Source organism: Glossina fuscipes, unplaced genomic scaffold (genome assembly GCF_014805625.2).
Source record: "Glossina fuscipes isolate IAEA_lab_2018 unplaced genomic scaffold, Yale_Gfus_2 110, whole genome shotgun sequence".
Classification (NCBI taxonomy): Eukaryota; Metazoa; Arthropoda; class Insecta; order Diptera; family Glossinidae; genus Glossina; species Glossina fuscipes.
Genome location: NW_023998453.1, coordinates 79,320 through 99,992, shown reverse-complemented (window position 1 = coordinate 99,992; position 20,673 = coordinate 79,320). Strand labels below are relative to the sequence as shown.

The window sequence follows — 20,673 nt, the reverse complement described above, 5'->3', positions numbered from 1 at the left end:
TGAGAGCATAGGACACGTTAGTTATTACTTTGTTCTCCGTAAGAAAAACTGTTACTTCCAGAAAAAAGGATTTCTAACTATTAACTACTGATCATAAAAAGTGCAAGTAAAAATATTCGAATTAGGTAATGCCTCTATTAAGTACCCTATAATCCTACACCTAATACAATTTTTCAACTATCTTCATAGAATATTATACGCCACATAAAGTCTAACTTTTCGAAACCTTACATGGGTAGCATATTTTTTGCTTTCATATATTGACTTTTTGGAAATTGCCCGTCAGATGAAAATGCCACATGTGTTTCTGAAAATGCTGCCACCAAGTCCAAGGATAATGTTTATCCCACCACACATGTTAGTGTATCAAATTTCATCATATACATTTTACGCAAAAATACTCCTGACCAAATTAACACAGTCGGACTTGTACGTTAACCCTTGATTTCGAAGCTGATGAGCTATCTGTCCTTCTTTTTCCCTACAATGATGTGCTCCATCCATCTAATACTATTATAAAAATTAATGCACTTTGCATTTCCTTCTCAAGAAGTACGATTCATCCTTATACTCTAAAATATAACAAAACACTCACCTCCTTCACCGTTCACATGAAAAAGCTACTAAAGCAACATAGAGGCTCTCAACTTTTTACTGCAAGAACTAACTCAATGAGTTACTGGAAATAATTTTCAACTGAGTGTAAAAACGTTGCGTGGGCTTTGTGGAAGCTACCTTTTACAATTTCGGTGGCATGACACTGAAACATACACCTATTAAACGACAAAAAGTTCGAACTCTCTATATGCGGCGTGGATGTCTTGATCAATTAACGGTTGACCATATCTCAAGCTTGAAAAGGAGTGCAACCCCTTGACAGACATAGATCAATCAATTTTGAAAAATCTTACAATTCTTAATGAGGCGTAAATTTTTCCAATAGCTTACCATATACTTAAAGGTGCAAATATGAGCATTGGATGGTAGATGTTACGAATCGTATTTCCCACTTCCGTTCAACATTTTTTTTACTAGAGAAATGAAAAATTAAATTAAAAGCGATTCTTCAAAATAAGAAACTAAAGCAAAAAATTATTAACTCATTTTATTACAACAAAACTCAGAAAGCTAATGCAATAATTTATGAAATACATAAATACATACAAATGTAATATTTAAGACGATTTATTCTAGAATAGCAGCAAGTTGTTCTTATCGACATTTTGTTACAACAAAAAAGAAAAAAAAAACAGCTACTATTATTTAGTTTATTGAAATAATTAAGAAAAAAAAACTAATTTCGAAACTTAAAAAAAGAAATTTGAAAAACAGTAAATAAAGAAATGATTAAAACTAAATATTTTTCCAAAATACTCGCTTACTTTAAATCGCGCGGAGAGTAAAAAAAAATTGAAAAATATTGCGAAACTTTTAACTAAAAGACTATTCAAGAGTGTTTTTTGTCTTTTCTCTTAAATTGTATGCTTCGTAAATGTATTAGTTTATTCAGGTTATCGAAAAAAAAAAAAATGTTTTGATCTTTTGTTTTGTTTTTTAATCATGAACAGTAATTAGATACACACAGTTATTTTAGTGCAAGAAACAACTTTGCTTCAGTTTCGGACATGCAGCGTTGTTACTGGAACAACCGAAGTTCTTAAAAACATTTTTTTTTTCTTTTTTTTGTTTTAATACATTACAGACTTACTATCGCTACAATGCGCGCCCATCCACATGTAATAAATCATTGTTTTGAGAATTTCAATAAATCTTTCTTTAACTTAAAAAGAATTAAAATCACTTTCACGCTTCGTGTGAGTGCATAAAGGAGTGGTTTTTCTATTAGCGCTATTATTTAGCTACATTTGAAGTAAAAAACAGGACAAAAAAAATTATGTTTTTATTTGTTTTCCATGACTTTGTATGGAGTTCGACGTACGAAAACTACCAAATTGATTATTGCGTTGATAACGATTTTCGCACGCTTGTGTGGTGTACTCGATTAACGACTGTTATTAAATATATAACCGATACTACCTTTATAATGTTTGTGTATTGTTGTAAACTTATGAATTTATGTATGGGTTCTTCTTTTATTATTATTGTTATTATTTTAATTGGATTTATCATTTTTTGTTTCTTTATTATATAATAAAATAATGATTCACACACACATTTAGAGAAATTATTCAGCAGCAGCCAGATTTGGTACTCTCCACTGGACGACCTTGATCGATTTTAACTTTGCTTGTATTATCGGTGGCACTTGAAGGCGGCCCAACCCGATTCTTAATTTCGGCCGCCATTGTCATGAACGCCTGTTCCACATTTGTGGCACTTTTAGCTGAAGTCTCTAGGAATGGAATGCCTAATTGATTTGCATACTCCTACGAAACAAGCATTAAAAGTTTTTAATTAAATAATAATCTTGCAAGAAAACGTGCAGGCAAAAGTTCTTGAAATACTAACGGCAGCTGTGGTATGATCCACCACTTTTTTGGTAGTTAAATCGCTTTTGTTGCCCACGAGTAATTTGTTAACATTTTCGCAAGCATATCGTTCGATTTCTTCAAGCCATTGCTTAACGTTATTAAAGGATTCCTGATCCGTACAATCGTAGACGACAATAATACCATGGGCTCCACGATAATACGATGACGTTATAGTACGGAAACGTTCTTGGCCAGCGGTATCCCACTAAAAAAAAAAAAGAAATGGCAAAAGAAAAAGACAGGAAGCGTTTATAATTAGTATTGAATTTTTAAATCTTATTTTCATATTTAACTTACAATTTGCAACTTAATGGTTTTATTATCCAATTCTATGGTCCTAATTTTCTATCAAATGATAAAATATTAAAGAAACATAAATTACTCTATAAATTACTTTAACTTAGCAAATGCGCTTACAAAATCTACACCAATTGTACTGATGTAACTTTCTGTATATGTGTCGTCAGCAAATCTCAATAAAAGACACGATTTTCCAACACCTGAATCGCCGATCAAAAGTAATTTGAACAAATAGTCGCTGAAAAGAGAAAAAATAAATAATTCACTATATTGGATTTTCACTATTTTATGTTAATCCGAAGCGGTAAAGAATGAAAATTAGTCGTTAATAATTTACTTAATTCGAAAATTAGGAAGAACATTAAAACAAGAAAGAGCACTAAACATTATCATAATAAATGATAGGAAAGAAAAACTTCCAAATTTATATGATCGACCCTTTCGTACCGTACGCCACTTTTCATACAATTATGTTAAGTGCGTACAAGACTTTTGAATGGAACGATTCATAATCAAATTCTGAGTCGATTTAAGACTGTTTGTTCGCTTGTTCGCTCCCTAATTTTTGTATTCGCATATCGTTACCAGAATCGGATCGGAACCTAAGTCTACATTCATCCCGCTTACAAAGCGGGCAGAGAGAAGCGGTAAAAGCCTATATTAATTATTTTTGAAAGTTATCTATAGCTTGTCAAGCTTGAACAATTATTCTTAGCAGCTATTGTCTCTTTTCAAACCTTACTTGTAGCTATTAATTGAGAACCTATTTGCCAAGTTCCGCTCTTCTATTTCAAATTTAGTAAGAAATTTAACAAACATTAGAATTTTACACAAAACAGTCAATGCATTCTTTGATACATATTCCGGCTTTTTGCCATTATGTCTAAGAAGTCCAGCATATTCAAAAGAGATAAACGAAAAACATAATGGGAAATAGTGTAAAGTTAGCGTACGAAGCACTTTCAAATAATTCAATAATGTGAAATGAAATTTTTCTGCGTTTTACATTTCCCCAATGTTTTTCTAATCGCCTTCAAGGACAATTTTTGCGGAAGCCGTTATAATGCCGTTATAATCTTTTGCTTAAGATTTTTTGTAATCGTGACTTGACGCAATGAACAGCAAATTTCTTAGTTTCTTTTTTTTTATGGTAAATCCCTTTATATGAAAACTAGATTTGTCTGTCTTAATATTTTGAATTTGGAAATCTTATCTAAAAAAAAGTCAAAAATGATGATAAGTCGAAATTTAAAAGAATTATGTAGCGATTAAAATACTATATTAGAGAGAATAAGTTCAAACTGTTTAATTGGACGATAGGATGGAAAGAAATTTGACTTTAGTCACATACGAAAATTGATTATAATTGCATGGAAATTCATCATAATCATTTGGCGATCATTTGTTGTCAAATGATCGCCACGTCCACTTTGCACATCCCATAAAGAGACGGTTTCAAAATCTTTGATTACGCCACTCCCTTCCGATGAAAAATGGACAAGTTTTAAACAATTAAAATCTTACAACAAACAAATTTTGACGCACACTCTGACGAAGATCAATCTCAAAAATTGTCCGCCTACGCTATAAGGTAAGTGAATTCTGAATCAATGAAAATTATAGAAATCGAGATACTTGGAAAACGTTATTTTCCACTAACAGACTATAACTTTCTTCAATTTTGGTCTGCAAACTTCAATTAGGAATATGATTACAAAGCTTCCAGTTCACAATCGAACAAATCAAGATCATGTAGATTTTCTAACTTTATGTGACATCCCTCAACTCTGTTTATCTATGTATTTCACAAATGAAGTAACAAAATTAGTATATAGCTCATCCCTTGGTGAAATTGCCTTCATTAGCGTTATAACGTAAGGGAAATTTGCTACTTATCGTCAAAATTCTCACACCATGCGGAAAAAGCCTTAATTTCACATTTTTCTTGTTTTGTTTTCTAATATTCTAAATTAAAATCATACGTTCGCATATGAGCAGAGCAGCAACTACCAGAAGACCAGCATTTGAACACGCGAATAAAGACATGATGTTATAATAATAACTTAGAAATACTAATAACCTCTTACTAAAAACAAAGGCGATAATATAAGCAAACTAAGCAATTGAAATTATGTTCACAACTCTTCGTTGGATATTGTTTAAGATAAGCCGTTAACCCTTTAAACTACAATAAATAGCGTTAATACCGCTCCTTAGCTAAACAAATTATTGGAAAATTAAATCAAATAAATAAAATATGTAAACAAAAGACCAAAAAAAAAAAAAAAAAACAGAACAAAAGAAAAAGAAGAAACGACGCAAATTGTTGGAGAGGAAAACAACACCGACCGACACTTGGAAAATTAATAAATAATGAGTAATTACCTACGTAACTCAGAGACATATATATGTAAATATGTGAATGAACGTGTGCTTTACTAAAATATATATATATATATATCATAGCAAAGAATTGAGAGACCAAACAAAAAAAAATATAGCAATACGAAACTATGTAGATGTAAATCCGTGACTCATCCGCCCCTTTTAATATAAAGCTGGTGGCCTGATGATTGTTTGAGTGCAGCCGTTGTTAATGTGGTTGTTAACGTTAGCATTACAATTGTAATATGGTTAACTGCACTCTTTTAAGCAAGTTAAAGCGATCAAAGTTTATTAAGGAGCCAAACGATAAATGGCCTAAACAATCATATGAAAAAGCAAATAAAAAATAAATATTAACCCCCCGGGGGGGCCTCCCACCCAACGGCCTAGGAATTATAGAATAGAAGACAAAAGAAAAACAATTGTGTATGTATATACAAACAGCAATGGTCTGGTGCTATAAAAGTTGAGACCTTTGCGAAAAGGGAGTGTGCAACAAAAAAAAAATTTGTAAAAATGACGTATGACGTCGCATAAAATTCTCATTTCTTATTATTGGCCCTTTTAAAAGCGAACATAATCACGTCAATAATGAATTTATTAGTTTTTTGCACCAAAAAACTTACTATTCTGGATTTATTGCTGACATTTTGTTGTGTTTCGCTTTTTCTTAATGGAGAAAAAAACCGAATTACGGACCTTTTTTTCAACACACAATTACTATTTTATTTATTTATTTTTTGTATTTTTTTTTTATAAAAGTTCTCGCACTTATTTATTTCTTTCTTTTTTTTTCTTTTCTTTGTTTCTCTTCTTACTTTGCACAATTCTTGCAAATCACATATCACACTAATGATTGTTTGACGTGGACAATTTTGTTCGCTTTTTATCTTCGTACAATTAACTCACAACAATGTTGACAATATTAATTAGTTTCAAAAATGTAATTTTTTCTTTATTAAATATCATTAAGAGAAGGATTATCATAAAAAATCTTGTAACTTTATGCCAAAAGCAAATTTTCTTCAACAAAAGATGGCGACGATTCACACATCACCGTCAATAGCTAGTTAGTTATGTGTAACAGCATTCGATAAATCACTCTCTAACTGTACCCTAAGAGTACCGTAATCGATATTACACTGAAAATTAAAATCTTATCGCGCTTTACTTAAACATTACAACATGTAACATTATTCTTTGCTCCCCTACAATAACTTTTCATTTCAAGTCAATTGTATTAATTTTGCTTTAAATAATTATGTTCTAATTTATTTATTTATTTACATAGTGTAGTACTTCTAAATTGTCCCCAATTCTAAATGGAATCTAGAGTCGGCTTTTTCTGTGAACAGGTTTCGTTTTTGTTGCGTTGCTTTTAACATATCTGGTAACATATCTGTTAACGTATTTTGTTACTACTTACATTTTTGAGGCATCTCTATTGCTTGACAAAACTTGGTTGTATTTTACGAAAACCCCAACTAACGGTTTCTTCATGGCAAACCAAACAAATTGCAAGGTTGTGAGGGGAATAGTTTCATAGTTATTGCAGAAAAGTGAAAGAAAATTTATTTAAGAAAAGCTTAAAAAAAAAGAGAAAACAATTCAATTCAAGAAGGGAAATTTTAGAAATACAAATCTTACAATCCAAACATTAGAAATCCAAAATCTATCAATCACTTTACATCATAAACGGGAGTCAATTTTTTTAATGTTCTTGTTATTTTATTCTTTTGCGGTTTTAAAAATTTGGTTAAATGAAATTTTTTATGTGTTTTGTTTGTTTATTTAATCATGGGAAAAAAATTTGTGAATTCCGAAAAAAGAGAGTATTTGAAAGTATTGGTTCTTTATGCACAAAGGAAGAGGCTATATCTATTTTTCTAAGAAATGGAAGTTTTTTGAAAATATAAAAATCAAATGGAGATCCAATTTAAGGAGTGATATTTGGACGGTTTTATAAACGTGGATCAAACAGGAGAAAAAAGAGGCCATGTTTCTTTCAGAAAGTTTCAGAATGACATTTAAATTGATTATTCCATTAGGCTTTTTCTTGTTTTTTCAATTTTTTACAATAAGTCTGTTTTACTATATATATATATATGTAACATATGTTCCATAGAAAATATTAATGTGTAAAAAATGTAAAAGAATAAAAATAAATAAAGTTAAATTTAATAAAAAAAAACAATACTCTATTTCACTTATATCTATATCTTAAATTTAAAGTAATATAACTAGATATAATATGACATTCATTTTTTTCAGGTTTATCGTTCCAATTATACTATGATATATATTATATTATTATTTGTTTGTATTATTGTTATTATACATATTATGTTATTATTATTTAGATCTATTTATATTATATGTTGTATTATATTATTAATAACTATCTGCACATCCGGTTTCCTTTAGTAATATTTTTGAAATCATCATAAACTGGAAACAACTTTATTACCTATCAGAAATGCTTTTGACGAACAGCTGTTTCTTGTTGTTTGTACGTAGAATATCTTCTTCTTTTTTCCTTCAATTTTCACTTGTTTAAAAACAGTAAATGGGTGAACTTCGAATTCGGTCTAAAAAAAAGGAGAAGTAAATGAGCGAATTTTGAATTTGGTCAAAAAAAAGAAGTAAATGAGCGAACTTCGAATTTGGGCAAAAAAAGGTATATATAAATGTTACAACGCCTTCATTTTGATTGTTCAAAGTTACAACGAAAGAAGTTTTTTTAAAACTTAATTTTAAAATTGGGCGCGATTTCCTTCGAGATTTTGTGCGGCGTTTTTAAAAGCTAGGTTTCGAGTTTAGTTAAATTAATAATTCGAAACGGAAAACTTGCAGAGCAATTAAATATATTGTACCTTCACCCATGATGTAAGCTTGCTTTTAATCTTAAAATCTTAAAATCGCCTTAAATCTTAATTTTCACCGAGCGTAACTTTCTTACTTCCATTCTAAAGTAAGAGAGTACGTGAGAGCATGTGCTTCCTTCCTATACGCACAACTATTTAGTTGCGTGTCGGTTTATTCTTAATTTATACACAACTATTTAGTTGCTGAAATTGGTAAGACAGGAGGGACAACCGAACTTAAGTCGACTCAGAAAATGCATCTGAATCTATTGGTATAAGAAAATCTGAGTCTAAGAAAAATTATCAGTAAATTAAGTATATTAGACAGTTAGGTCTGAGGATTATTTATTATGATTTGTTTTGTAACCATTACCGTGGAATACTTTAATGCTAATGTATGTCGAGGTAGATAAGAATTTTCAATACAAAATCAACTTCAGAGAAGAGACGCGTAGCTCAGTCAACAGTTTAGATTTTGTCAAAATTATTCAAATCAAAAGCTCGAGGTATCATATAAACTGCAATAAATGCATAGATGACCTTTATTAAGGATATTAACTTTCCGCTTGTAGTTTGCATTGTCTTAATGTATTATGTAATGCTTTGATTAGACAGAAATGTGTACTATTTCAATGAAAAAAGACCGAACGCAATCTTCCAGTTGAACTCACATATTTATAACCAAATGCTTATCCGTTAAGAAACGCAGTTTGGAGAACTTCGTGGAGGTAATTGATGAATCAATTTATTTAACATGCATTAACACTAGATATTTAGTAATGTCAGATTAAATATTTAGGACAAAAGCTATGGCAGAACATTAAAATCTTTAACGTACCGGGATCGTTCCATATCATCCTTTAGACGATCTCTTTTGCAAACATTATGCAAATGCCTGCGGTTTATAAATTTTCTTTTTTTTTTTCTCAAATTCACAACAAGAACTATAAGATAAACTTAAAAGAAGATTACATATACAGACAGTGAAAGTTCCAACTCTTGTTTGGAATGTTATTAAAAGTTCTAAATATATATTTACTCCAATGAATTCAACGTCAATAATTGCTTTAAAACTTTGGTTTGTGACGTCTCGCGAATCTCCCCAGCCAAAAACATTTCATCTACAACCGTATAAACCTTATAAAAATTAAATACCAAATCTAATTCGCACACATTATGGAAATATTCGTTGAGAACTTCTACAAAATTATGTATGGCCTCCAGATAGCAAAGATTATTATCGTTTACATCAACGCATATGCAAAAATAAAGGCCCGCATAACGCCGGTAAACAATCTTAAAGTTGCGAAACTGGAATAAATTTTATATTATTTTATTTCTAATTTCTTCTCATTTGTTTATACCGACTCACCTCAACAAAATTGGTATGCTTGGCGTCACGTACAGTGACCACAGCGTGAACTTCCTCAATAAGCTTCTGTTTTTCATCATCATCAAAATTCATGTACCATTTCGCTAAGCGTGTCTTACCAGCTCGGTTTTGTATCAAAATAAAGCGAATCTACGTAAGGCAGAAAACACATAAATTTCTTGTTACAAGAAAGGGGGCGTCCTTTTACCATTTTTCTTAAATAATTTTCGAAAATATTTTTCCTTTTTTACAATATCATTCACTGGTATTCTGTGGACTTGCCATATAATATAACTGTCAACTGTCATGATTCACGTACGGTTAGTACAAACGAAAAATTCTGTGCCATTTCCTTTCATGTTTACACAAAAAAATTATCGTTTCATTACTAAAATCACAAAAACATAAGCTAACGAGATTACCATTCAGTTTATTTTAAAAAGCAAATATTTCGTATACTGTGTTGCTATATTGTGTGTAATCCCATGTCATTTTCCCATTTTAACTTCTCATGGAACGTTTGACAATTGAGTGCTTCTATAACTCCATGTTGTTTGTTTGCGTCTTGAGAACTTCACCGATAGAAAAACCTGCGGGCATATTTGCTTAAATTTAATAACACTTTGGCATCGTTCCATTCCGTTCAGTTGGTTAATGCAAGACAAATATAATCAGTCGTAGAGCGATATTGTACTCTCGTCTAATAAAATGTTCGGCAGTCTAGTTAGAAATCTCAGACATCGTTTGCCGCAGACCAGAACATGCTACGTCTCAATGATGGCAAAAAAAAATGACACTGAAATTAAAGTATTGGATGCTCTGCAGGAGCAAGCTTTAAAGGAACAATGTATATTAGTAAATGAAAATGACGATGCTGTAGGATTCGCATCAAAAGCAAGTTGTCATCGAGTGCGTAATGACACCAAAGAAGTTAAATTACATAGAGCATTTTCGGTTTTTCTTTTCAATAGTGCCGGTGATATGTTAATGCAAAGACGATCTGAACAAAAAGTAAGAATCTCTGAAATTTACATATCAAGCAAAATTATTGCATTGACCTTATTTAGATCACTTTCCCCGATATGTACACAAACGCTTGCTGCAGCCATCCTTTATATGATATAGAGGCGGAACGTGTGGCGACAAGTGCACTAGGAATACGTAAAGCGGCCCAAAGGAGATTAAATTATGAACTGGGCATTCCTATGGAACAAATTAGACCAGAATATTTTCATTACTTAACACGAATCCATTACAAGCATACGGGCGATGGTGTGTGGGGTGAACACGAAATCGACTATATTTTATTTCTGCAGCAAGATGTAGATTTAAATCCCAATTTGAATGAGGTCAGCGAAATACGTTACATTAAGCGAAACAACATCGATGAGGAAATTAGAAAGCTACAAGCACCTTTGACACCGTGGTTTGAACTGATATTAAAAGAACGCTTAAAGATCTGGTGGGATAATTTAAAAAATCTAAATAAATTCGAAGAGCATCATGTTATTCAACGTTTTTTGTAAAATGCAAAAAGGAATAAAAAAAAAATATGTATATATATATATATGGCATTGAGCTTGGTCCGACTGTTTTTTTTTTTTTTTAATTAATGGCTTTTCAGGATTTGCAAAAGTCTGAAGAAGTACGATATAACATGTAAAAAATTTGTGCATCATTAAGGCAAAATTGAGATATAATCAAGATAATTGGAAATGGAAAGACCTAAGCTGTATATCCCGTGAAAGAAAGAGTTGGCTATCGTTTACAAACAAAATTCAAACCAAGGTGTGTGTACGAACGAAATTTGTATTCCTCCACAACCAATAATAAATTCGATTTTGCCCAATGGAGAAACTGCTCGCAAAAAGCAACAGTATTTAGCTCACGATCATGGTGGATATGCGACTCCGTCTGCGACCAAAGCGTCAGTCTGTCCGTCTGTCTGCAAGTCTGTCGACTGTCAGTTAGTCAGTCAGTCATTCAGTCTAATAGTCTGTCTGCAACTCTGTCGGTCTTTCAGTGTGTCCGTCAGTCTGTCCTTTATTCAGCATCAGAGGAAAATATTATACAAACTCGTTTAATTCTCTCTACGTTGGTTTTAGACAATATTTCAACTTTGAATTTTTATTTAGATTGTGTTGTGAATTTCGAAATTCAAATAGTTGATAAACTTAACACAATTGCCCTGCAGCGAGTTCAGTAAAAAGAGCGCAAACTGAACTGTATGTTTATCTAAACGAAACAAAAGTGTTAAATTGCTTATTATCAGATCTACGGGGTCAAAAAGATTGACTTGCAAATTTTCAGTTATACAACTAGTTTTAAAAATTCTAATTAATCACAAACAACTTTATGCAGATGAAAGTAAGGTTGAAAATGTTTTGCAACAGATATAATTCGACATATTTTTTATGATGACCGGGAAGTGATAAAATATATGCTTTTTATAGCTTCATTTTGTTTCTTTTATCGAATTCGCTTTCGTAATCATCGCCTTGATGGATATTAATATATAGACAACTAATTTTATGCAGTTTTCCCATTTTATTAACAAAATAAATGTTTACAATATTTGTTTTGAAATTCCTATTTGTTTAATTAGTGGACCTTCATTTATATTTCTATATATATTTGTATATAACAATTTGTTTTTTAAGGCGTGACGGTATGTAAAACGCGTGCTTATATGGATATATATGTTTATATGAACCCTTTACTAACTGCTATTCAAATACACAGATTAATAAAAAATATATATGTGTAACCATATTTCTATATATGTTTATAAGTGATCACAATTTCATTCTTAAGATCATGCAACAAGATAGTATAATATAAAAAATGTTAATTTTTTTTTTTTTGTATAAATATGGACGATATATATATATATATATATATATTAATATGTAGACTTCAAGGCACACACATTTTTATAGTTATATAAATAATCAAATATGCGAAAAGTGATATTTATATATTCATATATAGAGTATATGTAGAAGTACGCTTACTATTAGAACACAGCAAAAAATGTAAAGAATATGTATCTTTGTATCTATAACGTATAATGTTTAAATAGAAAAATACAAATAAATATATACATAAATTAACAAAAATATATTTAGAAAAAAAAAAAATGGTAGGCAAAGCTTCGCATAAAAAAGCAAAAAATAAATAAATAAAAAAAGCGCAAATAAAGCCAAGAGAGTAGCAAAATATTTAATTTAAATTAATAACTGATTGATTTTTAATTTATTTAATGATGATTATAAACTTTTCTGGCAAGTCCATTAGACTTTTAATTCAGTTTAATTTCTTGTCAATTTCAGAACAACTTGTACAACTTAATGATTTATAATCTCCCACTCTCCATATGCAACTTCACTTTAATTCAATCAAGCTATGCTGAACGTTCAATTCACTTAATTCTCTATGCGAAAGTTAAATAAATAAATCTTTATCATATCGATTTCTCATATTAAGCGAAGTGAAATTTCGTTTAAAGATTCACTTTCTATTTATAATGATTTGCGTTTATATGTATATATACATATATATATACATACGTATAGGTATAATAGGTAAATATCGCTTTGAATCGTATTTTAGTTAAATTAATTCAAAGCGTCGTTAAAAAAATCAATTCGTGGAGGTAAAGCTGATGCCATTAAAGGAGTAACAAATAATGGTTGCTGTTAATCATGAGCGTATTTTTAAGGCACCTTTTTCACTCTTCTTTCTTTCGTTATATACTGATTTGTTTTGTTTAGTTTCATTTCTTTAACAAAACTAATATGTATAGTTTGGCACTTAGTGTAATTGTTCAATGTTAATTTTATACTAAAGCATCACCGTTATTGTTTCAGAGTGTTCATCACGTTGTAAACTTTCGAAATTTAAGAGAGACCGAAGAGTTTTAAAGCGTTAAAAGCTGTAGCTAAAGCCACTTCGTCCGGCGTCTTCTTCATAAAGGCTGCTATCATTTCCACAATAGCTGGCAATGAACAGGGTTCATTACGTTGAAAGGTACAATATCTGCAAGTAAAACAAGGTAAGCAAATAATAATAATAATTTGAAATTTTATTTCATACTAATTGATATTTTATGGCTGCAAAGTATTTACGGAATACAAACTTGCCGCGAATAAATATCGTTTTTTAAGAATAAGTTTTGAGAATTTGTAACTGTTTATGAATTGCTCACTGAATTCAATGCAGACGAGAGAAAAGATGACAATTCAATGTAATTAATGAAATGAAAATTAGGTGTCGCGTCCATGGTCGCACAAAACAATTAAAATCATTTTCAATTTGAATAAGGTTTTTACGGACACTATTTTTCTGTGCATTCTTCTAGATGTTGCAAGTCTCAAGATATTAAAATTTCTGTAAAAATTAAACAATTAAGGATTTTCTAGAATGAATTCAAAACAAGTCAAACATTTTTGCACGTTTATCCTGACTCAGTCCCGAAACTTAATAAAAGTCTCATTTAATTGTACGACTATTAACAAAAGTAAACTTTAAAGTAGAATCTGAACGCTTACATTACTTTAATTATATATTAAAATAATTTACCTGTGCAAGTAGAGCAAAGAACGTTCGGTGATGCCAGTCTTAACATGTTGAGGCAATTTGGAAGCACGTGTGTTCGGATACATAAAAGGTGAATCTGTTTCGACCAATAAACGATCTAAAGGTAAGGTTCCATTATCTAATAGACGTCGCACGCCGGTATCTGATTTGTCCTTTTCGTTGAAATTGCATTAAAATTATTGTGGGTATGCATTATTATGTGCACGAGCGCAATTAATTTAAGTACCTTGCATAAATAACCAGTTAAACTAATGTAGAACCTTCTATCTAGATATTTAAGGGCCTCCTCAGCTGTACCCATAAAACTCCTTATAATCACTGGGGGCAAATTCTCAAATCTATGAACAATAATTATGTGGTAAAAATCATGTCCAATATTCAAATTTCATCTTAGTAGATACTTTTCTAATATATCGAGTACATCTTGTTGAGCTGAACGTTCGTGAATAAGAACAGCTTTACCCAGATTGCTAGCCAGTAGTAATTGTTTTTCGAATATTTCTTTTTGTACCTCGGGTTCAGAGAAATCACGTAGATAATCCAAACCGCAAGGACCAATTGCCACACATTCTTGCGAGTTGGCGATCTGTTCGAAATCGAACCAACTACTGGGATCTTCGATGATCGATTTGGAGTCATGTGGATGTATGCCAGCAGTCGAGTATATAATATCAGGATAGATGCGAGAGAGACGTAGAGCTTCTTTACTAGAGCGCACTGATGTACCGGGAACCATAATTTTTTGTACACCTTAAATTTAAAAATTAATAAATATAAATTAGATGTGGTCTTACCAAAGGATGAAGGGCACATCAAATAAACGAATAGTCGTTTGTAGATAGAAAATATATGAAACGCCTACCCAAAAGGCGACGCCCTAATTCATGTACATTTATGCATGCGCATAACAGCAATGGTTTATGCTTAGTTGTCATACTTACCAGCATCTTTAGCTCTTTGAATAACGGAATCTAAATCTCGACTATATTTTTTATTTGTAAGATTAGCGCCTGCATCAATAACAATAAGATTTTCGAAACAATGCTCGAAAGTTAACGATGTAGACACCTCTTCTGCTTCGCTTACGCTAGATGCATTTGTGGCCGTTGTTGTTGTTGTTGTCGTTGTCGATTGGGCCATGGTTGACTGATCAGTTCCTTATATTATGTATAATTTGTCGAAATTATAAAGCAATTGGCACGTAACTCACTTTCAGTCTTTTGTTTCTCTCTCTCCAATTAAATAATACCTAACGATTGTATATACGCATAACATATATATTTATTTGTTGTCCGGATACCTCTTCTTTCCGTTTCTTCTTAATCTTTGCTTCTCTTTCGATGTTTTGCGTATGCGTTTTGCGTGTGTTTGTAATTTAATTAATAACGCAAATTATCTTTTTTTTTATTTTTATGAGTCAACTCGTTGAAAAGTATCTCTATTCCCCCTCGCAGTGCATTTCTTTTATATGAAATTTTAAAATAATTATTTAGTCGTTTTATCTTAAGCTTTAATTAATTATATGGTTTATTAATTTAATGAGTAAATTTTTGCTATATTATAAAGAAAATGTTAAAATTTACGAAATTTTAGAATATACCCGACTAGCTGGCCTAGTGTTGTAAGAATGTGTGTATGCTTAATGTCACTTTTCGGGGCAATGATTGCCGTATCTATATAATGTGGGAATAACGGGATTTATTTATTCAAGTAAACCTACATAAACACTTGAAAAAAATGCTCTTGTTTATCGGCTCAACTATTGTAGCTGTGAAGTGGGGCAGATTATGGATGAAAAGCGTGCACCAGGATCACCAGAATTAGTTAGGTTAAATAATTCCAAATTATTATCATCCCCATGTCTTTTCTATATACATATAAAATGACATTTGGATTTGAGTGGTGTAACCACCACTATGAGTTCCAATAGTTGCAAGATTACCTAGCAGTTGTAATATTCTAGTCTTAATAGGAAGAGATTATAAAGCGATTGGGTTCGCGAATAAGGTAAATAAACGAAACGGCCGTTTCCAGTTGTCCATCTGCTTTCATTTCAAAACGGGGCTGTGAGGACAAAAGTTTGTTTAGAACAACAAGCTTATTATCTCCTTCTGTACTTGTGGTGCCGATGTGCAAGGTTTGTGAAGAGGTACGCAAAACACAGAAAGACTTGAGGCCCAGAAAGACTTGTACCTTTTGTTATACCTATCACTTTAAACTTTTTTTTTTGGAATGGAATTGACGCTGTCTGTCCATTTTGCTATCTGATGTCTTATTCTATATATCTTGAGATGTTTTGGTTTAAGGAAAAGCCTTATTAGCAATGCGCCAAATCGGACAACTTTTGTGAGCATCGCCTATATAATTCCATTTTCAAAGGAATTTGTTATATAAAAGGAATTTTAAAATATTCAAATATTTTATATTTGGATGGAATGAGCATATTTTTTGAAACTTCCTCCCATATACACCTTTCTATGAACAATAAGCCTTTACTTGGCAACAAGGAAAGTTGGCTGAAATAGTGACTATCAATGGACCGTGCAGCGCTATTTTTCAGATTCCTTTCCGTAGATTATTTTTTATGAGCAATTAGCTTTTATTTGCAACAAGGGCTAATTTTTCACGAAGAATAACGGGTCTTTAACAAAAGCGGCTCCTTCCAAGCCACATTCCACATTAGAATTCATTCATCTCATTAGAACAACGCCTTTACATGACAATGAAGTATAAGTTCTTGGTATTTCACGATGATATTTGCGACTCAAGGAGCGAGAAGTTTCAGTGGAACACGTGAAGTGCGGACTATTTTTTTTTTATCTTAATGTCATTCCGTGGTGACATTTATCTGTTGAATTTTCGCTCGAATGAGAGCCGTTCATGGTTGACGATAGTAGGAACTACCTGAAAAAAAAGAAATATTGAACTCCTTAATGTAGGCAATGAATTTCGCATTTGTTATGTTAAAATAACTAGTTTTTATTGCATGAACTGTACTTTCTTTTTTACTACTCGAAAATCATTTTAACGAAAATTAAGCTAAACGAACAAACTCTTGGGAAATTCTCATTTATATCTTAAAAATGTTCCTTGTCCGAAAATATGATACACATTCTCATTTGTTTTCTCTCGTCCAAAGAAATAGTCCATAAAGACTTTGAATTGTTTTTTCGTCTGAAAATAGGACATAGATTTCGGATGTTTTGCTCAGCTGATAGTAAGAAAAAGTATTGAATATTTTCCCCACCCGAAAGTATACAACATATTTTCAAACTTGTTTTTACTTAAACTTGGAATTTCACAACTTGAGAGAGTAAGTAAATGAGCGAACTTCGAATTTCACAATGGTTTTATTGATATCTCTTTTGTATTGATTTGAATTTAAAATAAACATTTTTTTTTTGTTTTGTTCTTTTTTCTATAATTTTATTAAATTAATTTATTGTTGTTGTAGATGCTGCTTTTGTTAAAATTAGTTAATTTTCTCTTTGGTATCGTTGAAATTTAGTGATTATACATGTATATGTGTTTGTGTATGCGATGTCTGCATATAACAACAAAATGAGTTTTCTTTTAAATTAAATTTTTTATATAATAGTTTGTGATACATAAAAATTGTATTATGTTAGTATAGTTTTTAACAATACAAAGCAGTTTTGATTCCATTTTATTTATTAGATTTGGTGGCTAAATAGCATTTTGTTTTTGTTTTTGATTTTTTTTTCTTTTTTTTTTTTTTTAAAGGGCATTTGGTGGATGTTTTTGTGGATCATTTGTTATTTTTATAATATATTTAGTGAAGTGGGTTTTCTTTTTATTTATAATATTAAGCCCAATTTAAAAATTAATAATTTATTTACTTATTTTGGTGTTGAAAATGATAATCAATATATATATATATATATATATATATATATATATGTTAATAGTTTTTATTGATTACTATTTTTATATATATTTTTTAAAATTTTTTAACATATAATAGTTTATGCTTACGAACATATCTTGTAGGTATGTATAGGTATATAAATATTTATTGTTTTTAAAATTTATTTATTTATGTATTTTTTTTCTTCTAATCATTGTTATGTCATTCATTGATAGAGAGCTTTAAGCTTGTTTTTATAACACCCAGTGTTAGAAATTTCAAATTTCCTTTGTTTCTTTTTTTATTATATTATTATTTTGTGGGATTAGGGATTTTTTAAAATCCAATACATTTTTGGAAATATTACAAACTTTATATAAATATTTCTGTTTATGTTAAACTTATAAAATTCGTTTATATTATATGTATTAAGGTGTGTATGTATATATGTATATACATATATATGTATATATATGTTTATATATATATATAGACTAGAGGCTAAGTAATGTTAATTTTATCATTATTTTATTTGTGCTATATTTTGTGGTTTTTATCCTATTTAAATTTATTTTATTTTATTCTTTAACAAAGATTTCAGTTATATTATTATTAATTTTTTAATTTTGTTTTTTTTGTATTTTTGTGAGTTTTTTTTTTTTTTTACATAAATATTTATGTATATTTGGTTTCATTAGAACTCAAAATTTATTTTGAATATCTTTTATAAAACAACTTCGTGGTGTCCTTACTTTAAGTGGTATTTCTAATAAGCAAGAAAGAAGTTATATTCGCTTTAGGCCTATCATTACAGTTTTTGTACGGTATTTAATTCCAGCTTTTGTATGAAATGAAGATTCATTCCTTTGATTTATCGCTTATAGGGTTTTGCGTAGAACACATTACACTACGCTTTTCTACATACGACGTCTCATTGTAAAATTTATTTATGCATAGATTTCGTAGCCTTATTAAATTTTCGATCTTTTGTAGAAATTATAATAAAACAAGTAAGAAAATTATAGTCGGTCGTCATTGAATCGTCTATGGCCATTATTGTTATCCTAGAAAAGATTAAACAAAAAGGGAAGGACCTAAATTTTCATGCTCGACAATATTGGGAGGGCGCGTCTAATTTTCGTATTTTGAGAACAAAAGTGGAAATTTGTATGGTATATATGTTGTACTTGATGAATAACAAGCAAAAACACGGAAAGCAAAGGTATTCACAGTTTTTGTTGCACTTTTTGCACGCTTTTGGTCGCTGTAGGCTTTGACCGGTTTGGGTCATTTTCAAATTGTTTCGCAAATTTGTAGGCGGTATCTGCATTTTTACCGTTGTACTACATAGATGGACAGCCGGACATGCAAGGGGTCGTGCAATTATTCGTACAAACTTAACAAGATGTCCTCTAGGAACATCTCTCTTATGCTAACTAAAAAATATATGTGTGTGTAAATTATGGAGTTTTTGATGCGCAGTTGTTGGAGTTGCAAATTGATGAGCGGATTTAGTTTACCCTTAATTTTCGATTTGTTTAACAAAGTTTTGAGAAAGGTCGAGAGTATGTTATGCTGCAACGCTAAAGGAAGCACGATATAATGCTACAAGAAAAAATTTTGGAAATTTAAATTAGACCGAGGAAAGGGTCACCGGCTTTAGGCTAATTATGGATGCACTGGGTTTAAATACAAGCCATGCTTGCTCTTTTCTTAATTGTGACTTTAAAAGATTGTAAATTGTGGACGGACAGGGGGACAGGTCCAGATTGAGTATATGTATAAACACAGCATATGCATAAACACAGTATATGTATAAAACGAGACGTGTTTCTATCGACAATCATCAGGTTTCGGCAAAGAGAGAGATGCAACGCGTTCGTATTAGAACGCACACCTAGCGAGATGCGCAAAATCAATTCTCCCCAACTCGTATATAACTTCTCTCCTCTTTTTTGTTGCATAAGTATAGCTTAGTAACTGTTATGCAATAAAATTACTTGTATGTTTTTATATGTATCTCATACCATAGAACTCCTATTAAAAAGTTTAGCAAAACATGTCCATTCTTCTTATAAAAAAACTTCAGAAAATTTTTATAGTTTTTATCTCTTGTTAATCTTCTCATTTCCCTATAATTAATTTCTCCTTTGTTTTTTTGTTGTTCCTTCTACATCTTTTAATTTCCTTTAATGGCTTCCTCTGCAAGATTTATGCGATTAGCATGATTTTATTGTTTTAATATTTAATTTGTTTATGTATAAATATATGTTTTTTTATATAAATATCTTTTTTTTATGTAAATATAAATAGAATTATTGCTTATTATACAAAAAAAAAAAAGTTCAATATAAATTTTTATATAAATCGTAAGAATTCAATATAAAAAACTCTTTTTTTTTTTTTTTTCTTTTCTTTCTCGGTTTTTGTTGTTGTTGTTGTTGTTGTTCTTGTTATACTTTATATATATTATTAAATAAAGGTACATAGCAATTTTAGATATCGGTATGTTATCTACATTGATTTAATTTTTATTAAATATTGGACAGAAATCAACTTCACAGACTCGAAAAATATATTCACTTTCTATATAAACCGAACATATACTACCTACCTCTTGTTGCTTCTAGGATGTCTCAAAATGAATTGCTTATCAATTTTAGTAAACACGTGTAGCCATTACTTTTAACACAAGGCTGGACGATTACTTTTTGAAGGTTTTTACATTATACCTAACCTCAATGTTAGTATATATCAATACGAGGTTTTTCCGGTACGCGTTGCGAAAAGACA

General features: G+C 30.5%; 4 protein-coding genes across 4 annotated transcripts; 1 reads left to right on the top strand and 3 right to left on the bottom strand.

Annotated features, from left to right (window-relative positions):
• Positions 1-2,102: 2,102 nt before the first annotated feature.
• Positions 2,103-6,229, bottom strand: LOC119638881 (ras-related protein Rab-1A). Its single transcript, XM_038035963.1, has 5 exons — positions 5,804-6,229; positions 2,910-3,030; positions 2,790-2,837; positions 2,470-2,697; positions 2,103-2,387 (listed from the first exon to the last, which is right to left on the bottom strand). The coding sequence occupies exons 1-5, from the start codon at positions 5,824-5,826 to the stop codon at positions 2,190-2,192; spliced, it is 618 nt and encodes a 205-aa protein (XP_037891891.1). The 5' UTR covers positions 5,827-6,229; the 3' UTR covers positions 2,103-2,189.
• Positions 6,230-8,760: 2,531 nt separating this feature from the next.
• Positions 8,761-9,714, bottom strand: LOC119638867 (AP-2 complex subunit sigma). Its single transcript, XM_038035945.1, has 3 exons — positions 9,622-9,714; positions 9,414-9,563; positions 8,761-9,352 (listed from the first exon to the last, which is right to left on the bottom strand). Exons 1-3 carry the CDS (start codon positions 9,622-9,624, stop codon positions 9,077-9,079), a joined length of 429 nt encoding a protein of 142 aa, XP_037891873.1. The 5' UTR covers positions 9,625-9,714; the 3' UTR covers positions 8,761-9,076.
• Positions 9,715-9,799: 85 nt separating this feature from the next.
• Positions 9,800-10,945, top strand: LOC119638865 (isopentenyl-diphosphate Delta-isomerase 1). Its single transcript, XM_038035942.1, has 2 exons — positions 9,800-10,424; positions 10,481-10,945. Exons 1-2 carry the CDS (start codon positions 10,122-10,124, stop codon positions 10,937-10,939), a joined length of 762 nt encoding a protein of 253 aa, XP_037891870.1. The 5' UTR covers positions 9,800-10,121; the 3' UTR covers positions 10,940-10,945.
• Positions 10,946-11,983: 1,038 nt separating this feature from the next.
• On the bottom strand, positions 11,984-15,543 carry LOC119638875 (3'-5' ssDNA/RNA exonuclease TatD). Its single transcript, XM_038035954.1, has 5 exons — positions 14,954-15,543; positions 14,414-14,762; positions 14,239-14,350; positions 13,995-14,164; positions 11,984-13,451 (listed from the first exon to the last, which is right to left on the bottom strand). The coding sequence occupies exons 1-5, from the start codon at positions 15,150-15,152 to the stop codon at positions 13,313-13,315; spliced, it is 969 nt and encodes a 322-aa protein (XP_037891882.1). The 5' UTR covers positions 15,153-15,543; the 3' UTR covers positions 11,984-13,312.
• Positions 15,544-20,673: the final 5,130 nt, after the last annotated feature.